The 21,391-nt window shown below is 26.2% G+C and overlaps 1 protein-coding gene across 3 annotated transcripts in view; it reads right to left on the bottom strand.

Annotated features, from left to right (window-relative positions):
• The window catches only part of LOC122851614, a 111,976-nt gene that overhangs the window by 20,220 nt on the left and 70,365 nt on the right, over positions 1-21,391 (bottom strand). For all 3 annotated transcript variants that reach the window (XM_044150963.1, XM_044150964.1, XM_044150965.1), the window contains 5 exons: positions 14,009-14,170; positions 12,701-12,884; positions 9,961-10,077; positions 2,971-3,083; positions 273-435 (listed from right to left, as the gene is read on the bottom strand). In XM_044150963.1, coding sequence (XP_044006898.1) covers positions 273-435; positions 2,971-3,083; positions 9,961-10,077; positions 12,701-12,884; positions 14,009-14,170 — 739 coding nt within the window. The remainder of the gene's footprint in view (positions 1-272; positions 436-2,970; positions 3,084-9,960; positions 10,078-12,700; positions 12,885-14,008; positions 14,171-21,391) is intronic.

Raw genomic sequence — 21,391 nt, forward strand, 5'->3', positions numbered from 1 at the left:
GTTTTAAAAATAAAGTAAAAACTTTAATTATTTTTTTCTAGTCTTTGAATTGTTAATAATAAAACAGATGCTACTTTTGATTGTATTATCGTTATTTTTATTCTATTTTATTTGATAATTTAATATTGTCATTCTTTCAACAAGACTTGAAAGCAATAACGACGTAAATGTTTTTTTTTTTTTTTTTTATACTGATTATATTTAAGAGAATAATAGTAATGGCGCGATTGTAAAAGTAGATGTAATTAAGTATCAAGTTAAATCTTTCTTACTTGTAGGATAGGAGAACTGAGCTGAAAACAATGGTGATTGAAACACTCGCATTTGTCTTGATGAGATAACGACAACGTACATTAGGTGGATACAATCCTGGATAGGCTGGGCTTGCAAGAATACAGTCGTTATTTATACAATCCTCGTATACCCAATCACAATCTGAAATAATAAATATTAATAAATTATAATCAAAATAAAATTAGAAAATATATATCTTAATTTTTAAGAAATTAAGTAATATAATATATCTAATAATGTATTACAGATTAATATATTAATAATAAAAAAAATTTACATCAAGAATATTTAGTAATTTCCGGTTTATGTTGTCTTTTTTTTTTTTTTGTTTTCTTTGTCGTTGGTTAATGAATAGGAAGTTATGAATTCTCGAATAATTTCCGACTATTATTTTGAGAAAACTGAGTTCTGTCATGGCTCACATTGTCTTGGTGCTTTTAGAAGTGTCTTCGTTAGATTTATTTAAGTCTATTTTTCTTCTTGAGGACAATTGTCATATAAGGGTCGATGCCATTAGCGGCCACGAGATTGTCTGATAAAATTCCCCAAGGGTTTTCTTCTCAACTTATGTAATGCTCTTTAAGATTATTCTCATGCTGTCTTCACCAGGTTTTTATCAAATTATATTATTGTTTTTATTATTATATTTTTCATAATTTGATCAATATGTTATTATAAAAATCATAATTTACGTTCCATCAATCAACCCATTATATTTTAATTTTACTTTTTAAAATAGGTATGTATTTTTTACTGTTAAACAAAGTGAAGTTTAACCACACACACACATTGATATTCAACTAAAATTATATATCAAAAAGTTTCATCTGTTGTATTATAAATGTGTAGATTTGTTTTCTTGATGGGGAAAATTCGAACTACATCATCATAGATTCGTGTCGTGTTTTAGAGTCTTGTGGTCCAACTCTTGTTTCTGCACTTGGTGATAGAACACACCAGAGCCAAACTTTATCTCACCACATGAAGGTGGTTTGTTCATGGATAGTGGAAAGGCGAGTGAGTTGTGAGAGGTTGAGAGAAAAGTCACAAACCCTCTTTTCGTTCTTGTCAGGTTTATATACGTGATACAAGCCAAAAGAGAATGATAAAATGAATAAGAAAATACTGAGCAAGAGAAAGATAAAGAGAGACATATAGGAAGAGAACAAGAGAGAGGGATATAGTGAAAATTATTCTAGGTAGAATTGTCCTTCGTGTTTACGTTGTTAACGCTTGGTTCTCGAGGACAGCTAAATGGCAACAGAATCTATAGTTTCTCTCTTCCTACTTCCTCTGCCATTGCTCCAGCAAAAGCCTTATTCGGTTAAGCCCAGACTGTCCCACACTTAACTTCGTATAATTTTCGTACTAACTAAGGAAAATCGTATGAACGCAGATGGTATATAAAGGTAAAAGAGAGACAGAATTGTAAATTACGTTGGTCTGCTTGCCCAAGGATATTCGTAATGTTGGTCCAGTGAATTAGCTCTAACCTTTTGGTCTCAATTCTACACTACTCAAACTCATTCACTATATACCTTTCCTTTATTATCATATACGTTTTTTTTTCTTTTTTCAATTACCATCATTTTATTTTTCTCTAAAATAGTGCAAGCTTGCTGACTTTATCAAGAGAAATCAGAACATGCTTTTGAACTTAATACCCTTTTTAGTTTTTTTTTTTCCTTTTCTTCATCATTTCGTAATTACCATCTATACAAATACAAATTTTATATTTAAATCTACTTAATAAGTTGAAAAGTTTATTTACATAGTTAATTATATCTTTGAGTGTGTTTATGTAATTTTACTGATTGACATTAACAAATGTTATTTATTTATTTTGTTATACGTTGATGAGAAAATTTTATTTCAATTATTTTTATTTTAACAATATTTTTCAAAATTATTTTTCAATTATAATATGTGTCAAAATTTATATTGCTCTGGTACATCATATGAAATGATATTTTTTATTTTATTTGCTTTTATTAAATATGAAATAACCAAGGGTATATTTATTGATGTTAAAAATATTTAAATTGAATTACATTGATGTTTAAATCCGAACGTATTGTGTGAATCAAATATTATTTTCGTGATTCATATGATAGCGTTCCCGGTGTGTATATACCGGTGAATATACATCAATATTTTTTTTATATAGTTACATATATTTTTAATGAAACCTTTTGAAAATAAAATAGAGGATTTTAATAATTGTATTTTTATGGTTATGCTTTAGTTATATTATGTGTATACACAAATACACACATGCGTGGAATTGTCAATTAAATTTTAAAGATATAATTAATAATGTCTGAGTAGATTATGATGGTAAAATGGAAAATGTCTATATCGTTTATGCGATGAGATAGCTTTTCAAATTATGGTAGTCATGAAAAGGGTATGTTTTGCACTTGATAGTGTTGAGGCCACTCAACTGCCCAATAATGTAGGTGTTTCCTATGAAGGGCTCTCTTGATCCTCTCTGGATTTCCATAGCCTCTGGTCACTTTGCTTGTTGATGATGGTCTATATTAGTAAAGTCTGATCTCAACAGCAGAGAGCTCTTTCATTGCATAAATTTTGTTCAAGCATATGGGTGAATGCTATTATGAAAATTACCATTTTCAAAAGTTATAAAAAACAAAAAAAAAAAAAAATCAAACTTACCTGTATTTTCAACAGCTTTACCACCTTTTACTGGCCAACCCACAGATGTACTTGCCTTGGAGGCAAAACTAAAGTACGCAAGAAATTGAGATCTCGTGGTATTTTCACTAATTCTGTAACAAAAAAAAAAAAAACATATTAAAAATATATTCACAATTAAAATAAATTTTAAAAAATTCATTAAATTCAGTTGAATAAATAAAAAATAAAACCGATTCATTTATTCGATATTTTTTTCAGCATATGTATTTGACTTTAATTAAATTTTTTTGAATAAAAAAAAATTCTTTTTTCCATATTCCAATTGGCTTTTCGATAAAACGATTTTTCAGTGTATTGGCATATCGGTTTTGTTATATTCTAAATGACTAAAACAACGAGTGAAAAAAAAAAAAAAAAAGGGAAAAATATTGAATGCCACGAGAAAAAGTCCATTTTCAATCGAGTATTATTTGAACTGTACGTGTCACTTATATACATGTCTTTTTGGTATTTTCTGGCAACAACATCGTGAGCCAATTCATTCAAGTCAATTCTTCAACGATGAAAATTTCTTTTATGTTTTGGTCTTTTAGATGTATATATATATAGGTACATTGACGGTATTCAAAGGAACATTTTTTTTTTTTATTTTTTCCGGTTTGCTCAGGCGTTTCTATCATTTTTATCATGAACGTGTCGATAAGTCCCCTTTTCTTCCTGTCTACTACACCATTGCACTTTCAATATTACGTGCTTCTGGCACAATCAATCAAATAAATACACATTCACTTTTTTTTTTTTATTTTGTTATTTTAGACATTTATTTATCTTTTCAATATAATTCCTTTGTTTTTTTTTTGTATAATTTTACTTGAAATATTTCATCTTATTATAAAATTTCTTTAACTTGACCAGTGTTGACAGTTGACTATCTAAAAGCTGACTGTTTTTTAATTATTTATTAAACAGAAATTATTGTAAATTTATTCACATAATATTATCTTTGGAAAAGCAATCTTTTTATTTAATGAATTTTCATGAATTTTTTCAATTAATCGTAAGACTATTCGAATTTAAGATGAATTTATTCTTTGAAATTCTTGATTCGCTTCGACGCCTTTTCTATCTATTTGAAAATTAAAATGGAAAAGGGGTAAAATCGCGAACAATTATGGGTGTAAAAGCAGAGCTCAGAGGACGATGGCAATGAAAAAGGGGTAGAGTAAATGGAGGTGGGTAGTAGAAAAGACAATAGCTCGAGGGCGTTATCTTGAAAACACTCCAATCTCTTAATTACTCCATTTGCATTGGGATTGCTCTCTCTACTTTTTTTTCTACTATTTTTACAATCATTTAATTTCAATTTATTTTTATTTTATTTTATCTTTATTTTTCTAATTTTATTGCATATTTTATGGTATCCTGTTGTTTTTTTTTATTCGATTTACATTTACATTTTATTTTGCTTTATAAAAAAACGATCAAAACTTTGGATTGTCATTAAAACACCGATAACCGATAAATATTTAAATATAAAATGCACTTTAATCATTCCTTAGGCAACACCAACATGTTTTTTATATGCAAGTTATTAAATTATTTTTATTAATTACTTGAGACAATATTATCAATAAACATATGATAATATTAATCGGAAACGATGTGCACATGCACGCACATACTCCTTAACCTTAAGTCCAGCAAAATTTTTTTAACCAACAGTGGAATATTAAATTTTATCTTAGTCCCTGGGATAAAATTCATTTTTTAATTTTATGTATAAGATATATATTTTTTTTATACTGAAAAAAATTTATAATATTATATAATTAAATTTTAATTATAATTTTGAAAATTATAATGAATATTTAAATGTATATAAATTTGCATTTTGCAGTGATGATAAATGACGTGTTGTATAATTTGGTAAATTATTGTACAGGTTATTAACCTTTTAATGAATCATCTTGACAATTGTCGCTTCAGGCCACACATTTCAATACACTTTCGACATTATACGACAGTTTTGGGGTTGGAAAAGCCAAGAAACGAGGTCTACTCATTGCTTTATCCGATAAAGTGACGTTTCAGCGTCGTTTCCTTAATGATATCATGCCTTAATTACTTCAAGTTTCCTCAGCTTCTATCCTCTACTTTTCCTCTCAACATTTTTTATAATTTTTATTTCTTCAAATTTTTTAATTCATTTAATTTTTTTATCATCTTCTTGATAATAATATTTCTTTTAAATATATAAACTACTATTATAAATATTATGGGGTAAAATATCAATCTGTATTTTAATATTTTTAACAGTCTAAATTTTATAATTTAATTTACACGGTAGAGTGATCAGGATTGGAACACCTGGTCTGATTTTAACTAGTTTTTTTTTTTTGTTCTTTTTTGGTAGATATATATTTTTTTTTTGAGACTTTTGATAATGTTTCATACAGCCAGGTTATCATATCTTGTGTTTTGCTTTGCTTGAGTGAAGCTCAGATAAGAAACGATCAACCATAGCAGATGGTGCTATATTATCTTGTGTTACTGTTGTAGCTCAACGAGTTAAAAAATGAACGGAAAAAAAAAAATTAAGTATATGAAAAATGAAAAGAAAACAAGTCAGTTTTTGTCAGAGAAAATAATTCAAGTTTATGGCAGAGTGTTGAAAAATAAGAGAAAAAAAATTGAATCTTGATTAATGTGCAAACTAATTACAGGAATACAAAATAAAGCAACAAAAAAAATTTTAAAAATATCAAAGTTTGTATAGTCTTGTATCAATAACAAGATAAAAGTTAATTATAAATTATTAAAATAAAAAGTTAAAATTGAGAGAACAAAGAAAATATAAAAAAATAAAATAAAATCATCAACTTTTATTTTTTTTATTCATGAAATTTTTAATATTTAATATAAGCATTATACTTGAAAAGAAAAGCAGAGAAAAAAAAAATAAGGGAGGGATTTTCAACAGATGTGACAGAAAATGGAGTGACATTAGCACCTTGAAATTCTCGAGAGATAAGAGCTTCATAACAAACAGTTATTCGTTGTGATGATGGGAGGTAAAAAAAAAAAAACTGATGGATAAAATGAGGACAACGAAACGATAACAAACACAGAGTACTCATAATTTGTCTCCAATAAAGTTTTCGTATTTTATGAAAGTTTAAAACTTTTGTTGTTCCCAAGAGGCTTTTTATTCTTTCACTCTTTATATTTTCTCAATGATTTATGAAAACTGGACTTGTTGTTGATGAAAACCAACAAAAAAATAAAAAATTATAATAAGTATATCTCGAATTGATAATGGTAATATTAAAAATAAAAATCTTAATAAAAAAAAAACACTAAAATTATTTAACTAACTAAATACACGTTAATTAGATTTTTTTATCAAGTTTTATTTAAACGAGATGGCAGTCAAACTTCTTTCAACTGTTTATTTATTTTTTATTAATTTTTTTCTATCGAATCACTATTAACTCAGATGAATATAAAAAGTTTATCAAAGATATTTGTATGGACTCTGTTAATTGAGCAGTTTTAATTGCTCTTCGACTTTTTGAATACAAAACCATCAAACTATTGAACAACTTGTTCATTACAACTCTTTATTAATTATGATTCTTCAAATAAAAATAAGCGACTATCAACTACTTGTGTACTTTTTTTTTTCAATAATAATTATGAAAAATTAGCGTTTTTAAACTTGTAATAACAGTATTGTAAAATTTTAGAATACTCTGAATATTTTTTCATGTTTTTTTTATTGTTATAACTGCTGTCAGATTTTTGAATATTATATTATGATAAACATTTATATTTATCAATGCACGTATCAATTGTTCCAGTTTCCGAAAAATTTACATATGCCTGTTAACATTTCCATTTTTATGAAAATAAAACTTTTTTTTTTTTCACTTTTTTTATGAGCATGTTTGTGATTTATTTTTTTATGCATCATTTATATAATTTTTAGTTTTGTAAAAAAAAAAAAACGTAATGATTTTTTCATTTATAAAAATACATTTTATAAAATTGCCTCCCTATATTTAAACCTTAAACCACTTATATTGTTGAAACAACGATATTTTCGATAAATTTTTAAAATAAAAAAAAAAATAAAAACAAGCCAATTCTCATTGGAGCATCTGGAATCAAAATCCATAGAGTTGCATAACTACTCCAGGAATAAAAATACTAGAGGGAAATACACCATCGACAGAAAAAAAAAAAAAAAATTGTTAGAAGGGTAAGTCTCAATTGAGAGAGTATCGATTTTTCACAAGTGGCGAGATGAAAATAAAAGAGACAAAAGGAAAAAAAAAAAACTAATGAAATAAAATAAAGAGAAAAAAAAAACGAAAGAATCAAATAATGCTATTTAGTCTGAAACGACTTAACTATAAAATTACTGTCGGTCTTTTTCACTATGCTGATGTTGGTATTTAACATTAAGCAATAATAGACAATACACATTTATACCTAGACTAAGGAATAATTCATTTTTTTTCTCGCGCACTTACGATTCTGATCATGTGATATTAGCCTGATTAGAATCATTGACCGCAATTATTCCTAATGGCTGCCAAAAAAAGGATAATAATAATGATATAAAGAAGAAAAAAAAAAATATTCCTTGGTCAGAAAATATTTATTTGACGATAGAGAAAGCTATACAGAGATGAAAAGAATGGAGACGTGGCATCAAGACCCACATCCATCCAATCAGCACCTAGCTAGTTTTATGCTCTGAATATAGTCATCTATAAAAATATATATGATGAACCCAGTGATATTTTTTTTATTTTTTCGAACAAGCTATATTTTTCTATAGCTTCATCCCTCTCATGATATATCCAACAAAACAGAACAAAACACACCCTTCACTTTACTTTTCTTTCATTTTATTTATAGCTGCGCACTGGCATGTACTTGTTTTTTGGATTTTTTTTAAAATTTATTATTATTATTTTTTTTTTAAACTTGGCGGCAAGAGGTGACAATACTTTTTGTCTATATACCTTTCCCTCTTTTTGTACCATTCACCCTTCTGGTTCTCATATTTTTTTTTTTTTTTGTGTATCGTCTGCCGATATTTCTGTTGAAGTGATTTTCCAACGCAATGCAGTGAATGTCGAATAATGTCGACCTCGTGTCATGCATTTTCCCAAAGGGAAAGCCTAGACGAAAAGAATATTCTAGTTCCCAATTTACCTCACGTTGCCAAGCGAATTGTTTCACCAACGAAAAAAAAAAAAAAAAAAAAAAAACAATATAAACACCAGACTCGCGTAAATCGCAGTGGACCCGCATATTCAGCACTCGTTGTGTTTGTTGAAATATAAAGGACAAAACAAAAAAAAATAAATAAAAAAAAAACAAATAAAATATAGTTTATATTTTTGTTTGGAATTTTTGTGTTAACAGAAAAAACAAAAAAAAAAAAAAAAACACGAATGATACATGGGAAATTTAAAAAAAAAATTGTTTTATAAAATAAAAATTTGGTATGAGTAATAATGGGTGACAAGATATTTCAAAAAGTTTGTTTTATTATTTATTTAAAATAAAAAAACATCATAAAAGTTTCTATCAAATTTTTAAAATATATATCATGACGTGAAGAGAGATTATTATGATAATGATGTTTTTTCAGTCATGAAACTGATAGCTTTACTTCATCATTTTTTGCTTGGTTTGTTATTGCTGATTTACTTGCATCTCGGGTAACTCATCTTGAAAAAAGTAACGTGACTCTACAGCTAAATAATCGAAAAAAAAAATTAATTTTTTATCTCAACTTTAGTGAAAATTACTTTGTCCTTTCAATATATATTTTCATCGGATGACTAAGGAATTTCCGTGAATTTGTTTCGTTTTGTATTCACCGAGATTCTCACAAAATTGAAATGCAAATGTTAAACGGTATCAAGAGTATTCTGTTAGTTCACCAAACACGACATGATCCCCAATATCTATAAAGTCTGTATATGAAAATTTTCAAATAGCTAAAAGATGCTTGAGACATATTATTTTCTCTTGTACATGTCATTATTTGAGAGCAAATATATATTGTCATTATTCATTGTATTATTTTCCAATATTCCAATTTTTTTTTTCTGTACAGTAAAGAATCATTTGTTTCAATATTCCAACTCGAAAAATAATTTATCAGTGAAAAAAAATCATGGCTACACAGTTATGAGTGATTAAGCTTTTTGTGATACTATCAATCAGTGCCCGTCAATCAAAACTTTAACATATCTATTATAAAAATTTTCTATTTAAAAAAAAATGATTTCAAATTAAAAAAAAAAAAAGAATAAAAAAATTTTTATCATGTTAACATTTCTTCGTTACAATACGTGTATTTTTTTATTTTAAAAATATCATATTTTTTCATGGACTTTTATTATTATAAAATTTTTATGACTTTGATAAAATACCTGACAATTTAAGAAATAAATTTAATGAAAAAGCAATGCTAAAATGTAGCCTTGGGTCTTTCCGCTTTTGTAATATCTCATTTGAAATTTATCGGTTAATTATCTTAAAAAATTTTCTCGTTAATATAAAAAGCAAGATCCTTTGATCCACATTATTCCAGGTAACGAGTAAAATGAAGCATAAGAAAAATAAATAAATAAATGAATAAAATACATAAAAAATTTAATATTTTTATATTTTATCATCATCATCATCACCATCATCATAATAATAAATAGATAGAGTCTAGCACTATAAATATTTGATGAGCCTCGTAACGATGCATTACGACGGTTTTTTTTTTATATCTTCTAAGTCAATTGGACAACATAAATAATAAATGTTCTTCAAGTACACCCCAGGCAATGTGAAAAGTTGAATTATATACTGTCTCTCGAGGAATATTATTTTTATTTTTTTGTTTATATAGTTAGTATGTTTTGAAGTATATATAAACAGATAAAATGATGAAATTTAAATACTAAAAAATTAGTATAACAAAAGACTTACTGCATGCGTAAAGTTGCTTCAGGTTTATCAGAAAATAAAACAACTGGTCTGTCGAATCGTGCGTTGGATCCACAAACACGTGCTCCACCCTCTAGCTGTAACCATCCACCCTCACATCTGTAAAATAAAAGTATAAAATAAAAAATTAGATTTAAAAAATAAAATATAAATAAAACATTTGAAATACAAACACTCAATCAATGAAAAAATTCGTGTTTGTTTGGTTTTTTTTTTTTTTTATTAATTGGCCGATCTATTGCGTGATGAAAATTCAAATATACATGTACACAAGTACAATTCACTCTTTAGACAACTGTTACACAATAAAGAGAAACCTCACTGGACGCGACTTGACTGTAGTTGTTGAATCTCGACTCAATGTCTATTGTCTCTTGGAACGCACTAAATTCGACATTGAATTAACTGTACAAGTTTGGTGTGCTTTGAACTGTCACGAGGATTCTATTTCAATGTCTCTTATTTTCAAATAATCTAATTTTCCTCGACAAGTTCAATTGTCTAATTTAATTTTAAATGAGTAACAGACACTATAACTGATGTATAAAATAAAATATTAAATATTTTCAGTATTGCTTTTTAAGCTAAAAATATTCATTATATAATCAAGTCTGCTAATATAGAAATTAAATAATAAAACAAAAAAAAACATAAAGAATAATTAATTATTTGGCATAGTTAGTAATTTAATATATAAAATTAAAAATATGAATGATATTAATAAGTGATAACGACCTCATCAGTGAGTTTGAGTCTTTGCCAGCTAAAACTAGTGAATATTTGCTGAACAAGCAAAGTGAGAAAAGCCAGAGTAGAGTCTATGAAAGCGTTAAATAATCGAGTCACGGGTTTAAAGTAATAACCATATACATATATATATATTAAGATCTGATGGAGTGTACCAGAGGGTTTTCGTTAGCATTTGCTACGTTGATTTACGTCTATTATTTAAGTTAACCTGAAGAAATTATCATTCACTGAGCTTTCAATGGAAGAGAAAATGATAATTTTAGATATGATAACGGTCAACGATATCAACGCTTGTCTTTAGCCATTACCAATTGTTAAAATAATATATAAGAAAATTTATTAAAACTATTCGAATGACGTATGTCTGACTATATATTTATCTTAATCACTTAAAACCATGATATTAAAGAAAACTTCATATACAATGATCAATGCTTTTAACACACGTATTTTGTCATTGTCAATTGCTTAATAATGAAAATGATTATATTCATTAGTATCATTATCTCAAAGTGATGAATGTCCTGGATAATTATTTATCTTAATCACTTGGAGCCATTAAGTTTTGGAATAATTTATATTATATGAAATTAGTCGTAGTGCATATGGAACATGGGGTATCAATTTGTTATGGTCAATTGTTCAAGTATATATCTGTATTTATATACCTTGTAGAAATACATATTATACATGTCGCTTGTTTGGTATATACTGTTAAACTTTATCGTTGCACGTGCCACACCTATATATATTTGATCCCATGACACATTGTTATCCGATTAGTTGCAACTATCTGGGATTTTGCGTCTTCCAAGATACTATTATCACTCTCTCTCTTTCTTTTTGGTATATATTGGTCATATATATCTATTTTATGACCAATATTATTGTTGTACAGTTCATGTTACAAGACTTTTATCTACTTTTTTATTTTTATCATCTTTATTATTATAATTATTATGATTATATGTTTTTATTTTTTATCGGAAATTTTTTTTTTTCATTTGTTTTCACGTTTTTTTTATATTTTTTTTTTATTTGCAAGGTATTTTTTTATTTTTTCGTCTAATCAGGAATTGAGTCCTCAAACTCTCGACAGCGTTGTACCATGAAGTTGCCTCGATTGGATCGCACAAAAGTTTTATAGAAAAAAATAAAATAAATAAAGAAAATAAAATGAAAGTAAATAAAAAAAAAAAAACATGCGGTTTACGAAAAACTTTTCTGGCATTGAGAGAAACGAATGAAAGGACCTATACTGATGGAGAAAATAACGAAAGTAAAATTTTGTCAGAGTGTATTTGACAACTATACTACTTGGATAATTATAATTTTCATAAAACTTTTATCCAACAATTGTACTGATGTTTTGTGTAAACTCAATTTTCGTATAAACAATATAAAGTTAAAATATCAAAATTCATACAATGAATATTACCGAGTTTTAACTTATACATTTGTTTTTAGATGAATTTATAATTTTATTTATTTTTCAATGTAGTTTTTCAATGTATTATTTATTTCAAGTCTTTTGTTTTTTTTTCTAATTCTTATTATAATTTTTTAAAATGAAATTTTTTACTAATTAAATTTGTTGATTATAATTTTACGAGTATATTTGGGTGATGTTATATTTTCACGTATTTTTCATTTGTTCAATTTTACTGGTAAATAATGCAGTCACTACCACCAAGGGACTCTGGATTTTATGAGCATACGGTGTCGACTGGCACACAATAGGGCCTCAGAGTGCGGTCATTATTTATTAGATCGAAAATATATATCTATATTATATACATATTATATATAAACTTTTAAATTGCGGTTTAAAAAAAAATAGAAAAACTTGTTGAAAATAAAAAATAAAAAAATTACTTGTCATAACACGTCAATAAATTAATATATATACCTATATTTATATTTATAGAAAAATTATAAAGAAAATAAGTTATTCATAAGAATATATACTTACGCTTTTCCATTGTGTCGTCCAATAGAAACGAGACGATAAATTTGTAGTTCAACTCGTTGACCCGTATCCGGAATAAACCTGTAAGTGCACTCGGTGGGTCCCTCTGTCGATGGTGACTTTATTTGTCCAAAGCCTCGATTTGATCTGGCAAGTAGCTCCTTGCTGTCCAACGTTATATTGCACACTGAAAAACAGAAAAAAAAAAGATGAAAAAAACATGAGAATAAAAAAGAAAATAAAAGTATCTAGATAAGTAACATGGAAGATCGTGGTAAAGAAAAAAAAATAAAAATAAATAAATAAGTATAATAAAAGAAATAAAGTTGTGTGTCACTTGTCGAAAGAAAACTTATATGTATTGGTTTTTTTTTTTTTTTATTTAAAATGACTTTTATATACTGCATTCTAGTAAATGTAGTATAGTAAGTTTTAAAATGCCTTTCGACTCAACGATCTTGTATTGCTCTTTGCCACCAGACAACCACATTTACGAAAAAAAGAAAAACTTTATCTTATTTCACAATCGTCATGTACAACGATTCTTCTGAATAACTTTAAACAAAGATAAAACGATATACAGATAGATATCACTTCAATGAATTTTCACGCTCAAGTCTCAGCATCTATATACGTTTTGGTTCTGATACTTTTCATCTGTATATGCATATACGTACCAGTTCACCATCACTACTAAAATCTACAGCAAAGTTCTCGAGATCGGCAAAACAAGATAACACCTATCGTCTTCGGCAAAATTTCAAGAAAATAAGAAAAATAAAATAAACTACTGGAAAGAAAAAAAAATTGGTAAAAAATGAATAATAAAAACAGTTAAATAAAATATAATAAAAATATACCAACAAGCTGAGAAAAAAATGGTAAAAAAAAGAAGAAGAAAAAATATATATAGATTTTAAATGATATATTTCATTCGATTCTGACTGCAGTGTTGAAAAACTTTTTTTTAAATAAAATGAAAAAAAATAAAATTTAAAGAAATGAATAAAAAAAAAATAGAAAATTTCAACCAGGTGGTTGCCGGAAGTTCAAAGAGCAAACCACGAAATATATTTTATATAAAAAAAGAGCAACCAAGGCAAAATGGGTAAAAGTAAAATAAAGAAAACCCTCTGAATAAGTGGAAAATAAATTTGACTTTCAGTCGTAGTTTGTAGAAATATTGAAAGAATAAAATAATGATAGAAATAATAACAAAAAATATTTAAAAATAGTCAATAATATAATATATAAATAAATAGTTTTTTTTTTTTGTTAATTTAGATAAAGTAATAATAATAATAGACTCACTGTTTGTGCAATATTTTTCAAGGCCACATTGTCCACATCTTTTTGGCATGGCAATACCACAACTGCAACCACCAGATAACACACAACAAGCACACTCTTTACTCGATGAATTAAAACTGCAAGCACATCCAGTCTCACTTTGCGTCCAAAAATCCACTTGACCTGTAACAATTTTTCAAATATTAGAAAAAAAAAAACTTTTATTTATTTTATTAATTTAAAAAATTTAATAAATACATTATTAATAATTAATTATGCTTTTCAAGTATCATACTTTGATACTTTTCAACTTGCTAAATGATTTTTTATATTTTTTTTTTTTCCAAACCACATGTTTCAAGTTTTTTTATATTATTTGACTTAATCTACAACCCGTGTGAAACTTTCCATGTAAAAACATATTTTTTTTTTTTTAACAGAATATTCAAGGGGGTTTATGAATGAAAAAGTTACGGATCTGTGATTATTATTGAAAGTGTTCATACACTCCCACACGAAAATCCGGTTCAGTATCTTTTGTCGTGGGGATTCACCAACAGAGTAAATTCACGTTGAGTTTAGTACGATTTTTCTAGTTTTCATATAGAGGTTTTATATATAGATATAACAAAAAATAATACGCATCGTATTCAGCACAGTGTACGTACCTCTATAGTTTTCAATGAAAATAAAAATATAAAAAAATTTGTAGAATAAACGAAGAAGATTTTCGATAACGGCAACAAAAAGCAAGCACTCTGCATGTTCAGCAGTTTTATTATATGTTCTTCGGCACGTGCGTTTCACATCTAACCAACTACTACAAATTACTATTATTTATTTCATTTTTTCACTTAAAAAATTGTAATGTTTTGTAATAACTTTCAAAGTATATATCTAGACAATTGTTATTCATTTGGATTCACTATGTACCACATAAATATTTTATCTTCACGAAGTAAATAAAAATAATTTAATTTTCCTATCTATTGATTCTTCTCTTTGTGCTTATTTATAAAATTAACATATTTTCAAGCTTTTAAAATAATATTTGAAAATAAATATGAATGAGGTAAAAAATGAGGAAAAGAAAATTAATAATTGAGTTGAAAAAAAAAAAAAAAAAAAAAGTTGGGTTAAACAATAATGAGAAAATGTTTCTTATTTATTTTGATTCACAGCAAACAAAAGCGATAACTTTATTCAACCTTTTTCATACTTTTTTATTTTTTTTTATATTATATATATATATATATATTCTGAGCTTTTTTTTTTTGGACCGCCTGTGGTTTTTCACCCAAAACCATTAAACCTCCCATTCGTACCACGATCTCGAGTATTTATAGAGCTTACGCATAAATCTCACCCTGGGATTCTAACAGAGTTCGACCTTTCAGTTTTGCTTTTTTATTTTTTTTCTTTTCCTTCCTCAATATTTATTACTATACATATCTCAATCAGTATTATTTTTTGTTGAAATAATCAAGAGATAGAATAAAGAAATACTCATTAGCAGTGTTTCCTTTTATTTCAAATTTTTAAAATATAAAATTAATTATTTACATATACATAATGTATACATAAAGAATTATCGGATATAGGTATTTTCAATGAATAAAATAATAAATTATGTATATATATGTGTGTAGATGTTTTATATGTATAAACTGAATTTAAAATTCAATACATCATGCATGTCAATTGATGATGTGTATTCGGTTTTATAGTTAAATTTTCCGGTCACTGTGCTACTTGACATTCCAACCCAATTTCCATATATTTGCACTTTAATTGGTATAATACTATATCAACCACACATACATCTTTATCAGTATGCATCTCTTTATGATGTTTATTCTATCAACTTTTCGTTTTATCTCATCTATATGTGCGTTTCACTTTGTTATTTCTATTTTCTCATAAATATGTATGATATCAATGATTATGTATATATACACTTGTATATAAACATTTAGGATTACATACAAATAATATATTATATAATACATGTTAAAACTCATGAGTCATGACTCATCAATTTTTCCTATAGTCAACTGTTTTTCAATGTGAAAAGTTACATGAAAAGTTTGTTTATTGCACGTTTACATAATCATTGAATTTCAAAAACACTGTGATATATTTAAAGCTCAAACAATTTACAATAAACAAGAAATTTTTATTTGATCAACTTTGTATTATTTAGTTAAAGTAAAAAAAATAAATGAAAAAAAAAAATAATAATAATGTTTTTGATGTTTAAAATATATAAAAATAAAAAGATTTATATTTTTTTTTTGTAATTGGTAATTTTATGTATATACTATATAAAGTTTAATGATTGTGTTTCATGCAAGTGGCAAATTAAGATCTCACTTGAGAATTTAACTCACGTATATAATATAAAACACACGTGGCTAAGACGAGCTTTAATTGCGTAAGCTATTCCATTTCAAATATTATGCCTATTCACATCTCGTGCAATTCACAAGAGAGAATATAAATATATATAAATATACATGAACACAGTTGGATTAGTCTCAGTCTCTCCCGATGGACTACAAGTATCAACCAACCAACAACCACACCAATACCTGCTAATATACAAACGAACCAACAAGTCAATATCCAACTGGCATCAGTTGTTCTAATTCATAGTTATATACATAAATTGCCTTTGTCTCTTTTCCAATAATCAGTCACTACGTATACAAGTTTATCTACATTAACTCATGCATTTTTACAAGAAACAGAGAATAATCAATTCAATTTTTTTTATTTAAACATTGTTTCAATAAAAAGAAAAATAAATGTAATTATTTATTTATTTTTTTAAAAAGAAATAATATCTCTTGTGAGTTTTCGTATGACAGAGACTCAGGCAGATCAGTTATCATAATCCGGATTAAAATAATCTTTCAACGTCCGTTATGGTAAAGCCGATTCAACTTTTCACGGATGACTGAATTCGTTCTACTATTTCAAACTATAGCTACACTATGTATTGTCATGCAAAAGTCATTATCAATTTATGAATAACATAGATTTTCTTTTATTTGGTTTTATAGATAAACTTGTAGGTGAAAATGACTGTTAACTTTATTAGTAAAATTTGACCAACTAATAATTAAAGAGATTTATTAATAATGTGAAATTGTATTTCATGGGTGGCACAATGAGCAAGTATTATTCAAAACAACATCATCACCTCAAATAATTATCAAACTTTCATACAAAAATAGGACAAACTCGTTTCTGAATTTTTAACGATCTACTTGATAAATATGAATTGTGAAATCTAGCTACATCCGTTTGTCGTTACGAGTTTTTTTTATATGATTTTTTTTTTTTGTTTTGTTTTATACAATATACATGTATATAATTTGTTTTTTTGTTTTTGTTATGTTGTTGAGAATCGACTCGTTGAATTTTGGCAGTAAAATTCGGGTAAACTCGCATGGGTAGAATTTATGTTCTACATATCGTTTCAACTGGGTCACAGACAATTTTTGCACTGTGAGGCTCCAAACTGGCGAACCAAAAAATTTCAAGGATTGTTTTTGAAGTGAGTTGCTTAAATTTTATTTGGCTATACACGTATAGCTTTGAAATAGGTATGAAAAAGTTTGCGTTGAATTTTCTATGGTTCATATTAAAAATCCAAAATTCAGTCTAAATATCTCATTGATATTCAAATTTTACCCAACAAATGAAAACAAAAAAGAAAATTGCAATGAGAAATATATTTTACAAAAGGAAATCTTTACTGTTAAATTTTTTAGTATAATAACAAAATTAATACGACAGACAAAGCTTTAAATCTGCAAGATAATACCACAAAGAATTCATTAATTGAAAATTTAATATCTTAATCTTCATTTACTTTGTGTCAGAGGATTACAATGCTGCTTCAATAAACCAACACAATATTACGTTGAAATACATATATTTTTCATTTTATCCATCTGATCCTTTTGCAATTCAAGTGATAACTATAAATATCAATTATTTGTAAATTATCTATTTGAAATAAATTCCTGGACCTTAAAAATTCAGCCTTTAAAGTGGCTACCGAATTTTACCCTGTTAAAGAATATAATTTAAGTAGTTATAACCTCTTAGACCATCCCTAATATTTCACAAATGAGAAACTCAATTCAAAAAGAATTGTGAATTGGTAATGCTGACAAACAAAGTATTGTTTTTTTTTTTTTTTTATATTTATTTGTATTTATATGATTATGAATCATGGATTTTGTTTATTATAAATAAAAAAAATTGATTGAGAAGAAAAAAAAAAAAAAATTGTTGAATAAAACAAGTCTATTTGTCAAGATAAAACGTAACTATCCTGTGAATCAATAAGACGTCTTGTCGTCGCACCACAGTGGAGCCAATAAGACCATTGAATTCTCAAGGGGCGTTGTCGCATTGGGACCTCAAAGCCAACCTCAATTGGCGACCAATAATCGAAAGAACTCAGCACACACAGACATATTCTTTTTTTCTTATTATTTATTTTTATTTTATTTTCCCTTTTACAAGAACTTTCCCTACGTTTCTTTTCTCGTTTCGTGGCTTTGTTCCGATGGGTGGTTATCCACCTCATTCAGCATTACTAACAGTATCCTATGTCTATGGGGAATTGATAGATTCTTGAATTTTGATCTAAATCCTTTTACTTGATAGAAAAAAAAAAAAAAAAAAAAACACAAACGAAAGATCCATGGATATTTGACTTTTTATAATATAATTTATTTTTTCTTTTCGTGATATTTTGTATAGTTAAAAAAATTTTTTTTTCTTTACATTTTTCAATGGAATACACAAAATTAAAAGTACTATTTTGAAAAAATCAATAAATAAATTTATTTTGCTTGGACAATTCAATGAGACTTTTAAATTTATTCATGGATCATGAAAATAAATGAAAGAAAAAGAAAAACAGTGAATGAAAATCCCTTGAGGCACGTATGCTATCAAGTATAATCATTCAGCCAAAAATAAAAAAAGAAAGTTGTTAGAAAAAGAACAATAAAATAAAAAAAAAAATAGACAGAGAGTAAAAAGTAATTGATTAGGATTTGTTTGAGTAAGCGGATGAGCGTAGCAGAGATTGTTGATGGTGGAGCTTGTTAGCTATGTCAGGTTCCTGAGAGTCAAACTCACCCAAACTGTAAACCAAGTGTTGTATAATATATTTATATATATGTATGTGTATTTGTGTATAATTTGAGTCAGTAGTTGTATATGTTTGTTGATAGAATGATGCTTTGGTAGAAGGATTGATTGTAGAACAGATTAAGGAGAAGAGAAACTGCTATACGTGAATGATGCAAACGGCTGATGACAGCAATCAGCTTTTGCTTCTGACATTTATGTTTAATACAAAGACGCTTTGACTTTCTGAATGGTAAATCATCTGTGAGTATATGTTATAAAATTGTCATCTCGTTATCAATAAAATCTCAGTATTAAGAATAATTTTTATATTTTATTTATTTCTTCAATCAATCAGTATTAATGTTTGAAAAAATAAAAATTGATACATCATCTACTAATCTACATGAAAAATAGGAAAAGTTAATAATAAATATTTTTGCTTGGCACTGGTTTTAGTGTATGAGAGCCAAATGTTTACCACAAAATGTTAAAAAAAAAAGAAAAGAAATGTTAATAAATAAAAATAAATAAAATATTGAATGAACGAGAAATGTGAGGAGATTAAATTTTTGTTTACCGAATGAGTTTGATAATAAATTATTGTCATTCCATAATAATAAAAAAAAACACTTAATGTATAATGTTTCGACGTTTGAAGTATTATTTTTCTGCTTCTGGCAAAAATGATAATAATATTTTAAATGAATATATATATGTCAGAGGGTATAAAGGAGTATAAGGGGATAAATTTGACCCATTTTCACATCATGAACTTGAAGATTCAGTGGGCGTGTATACATATCATAACGTCTGTTTCACTTGGCAATGAGAAACAAGGCGTAGATTTAAACTTAAATCTTTTTCTTTTCATAAGTTTTTTTTTTTTATTTTTAAAAAGTAATATCATCTTAACAGCAGAAGAAACAAAAACCTCTTGTCGTTGTGGACCTTAATAAAGGTCTTCATATACTTTTGCAACATAAAACTTTGTGCTAGTTATATTCGCATGCATATTGCATTAATATACTTTCAGAATATCTTATCCAGACATTTCTCAGATATACATATAATTTTAATGTTATCCATAAAGGTATAACTTTCACAAACAACCTTTAATTTTGTATACTTGCTATGATTTTTTATCTAATATTTATTATTTATATTTTATTTCCCAATAAACCGAACCACAAAAAATTATTCAAATAACTCATTAAATATTATATTTTATCAAAATTATAATTTCATCAAAACATTTTATTAAGTATATATTTTTTTTTCATATATGTATTTTTCAATGAATAAAAAAATAATATATAAAACTTTTATTTAATCTCAAAAGTGACTTATAAATTATAACAATGAAGTTTGCATAAATCGCATTGTTTTAAATCTATATTCACTGTATTCACTAGTATTTTCTATGCATACTTTATGAATATATAATTACAAAATTAATAATTAAATTTTATTTGGATAATAATAAGTTAAAAGCTTTATTAATAAAATTTTCATATCACTCGGAGTCTTTGAATAATGAATTTAATTTTATTTGCAATTTATTATTCAATATTAACAAGAAAAAAAATAACAAAAAAAAAAAAAAACATTAGATACTGATGTAGCAACAACAACTTTTTTAATGATGTTTATGACAATCGATCATGTACTAGTTTTATTATTTTTTTCTCTTTCCTCTACTTATGTCTGATTAGTTAAGTTCGTACTACTTTTTTATTTATTTTCTTTGTGGTTATAATGTTTTTCTTTTTTTTCTATAGAGCGGAAATGAAAAAATTTTTTATTGAAAACTGAATTGATTAAAAACATTGATTTACTAAAAATATATAAGCAGAATTTATTAAATGACGAATTTTGAAAAATCAATTATTCGGTATAAAATATATATTAAAATTTAATTAGCTTTTAAATGATCTTCCTAGTATTATTTTAAAGTTTTTAATCAAATTAACTTGATAAAAAAAAAAAAAATAATAAATACTGAGTATCTATTAATAGATGAAAAGGGCAAAAGTTCATGTCTGAAAATAGAACGAATGATAAAAAATTCAAATGGATTGAATACAGTCTGTGGACTGTCATGACGTGATCGTACTTTTCTATATTTCGTTGAACCCAATTGGTATTAACGAGTTTTTTTTACTAACATATACATATATAAAATGCATGATATGTTTACGTGAACGACGAGTTATCTCACCCTTGTGACGACTTTTATTACCTCTG

The sequence above is a fragment of the Aphidius gifuensis genome, linkage group LG3 (assembly GCF_014905175.1).
Source record: "Aphidius gifuensis isolate YNYX2018 linkage group LG3, ASM1490517v1, whole genome shotgun sequence".
Lineage (NCBI taxonomy): Eukaryota > Metazoa > Arthropoda > Insecta > Hymenoptera > Braconidae > Aphidius > Aphidius gifuensis.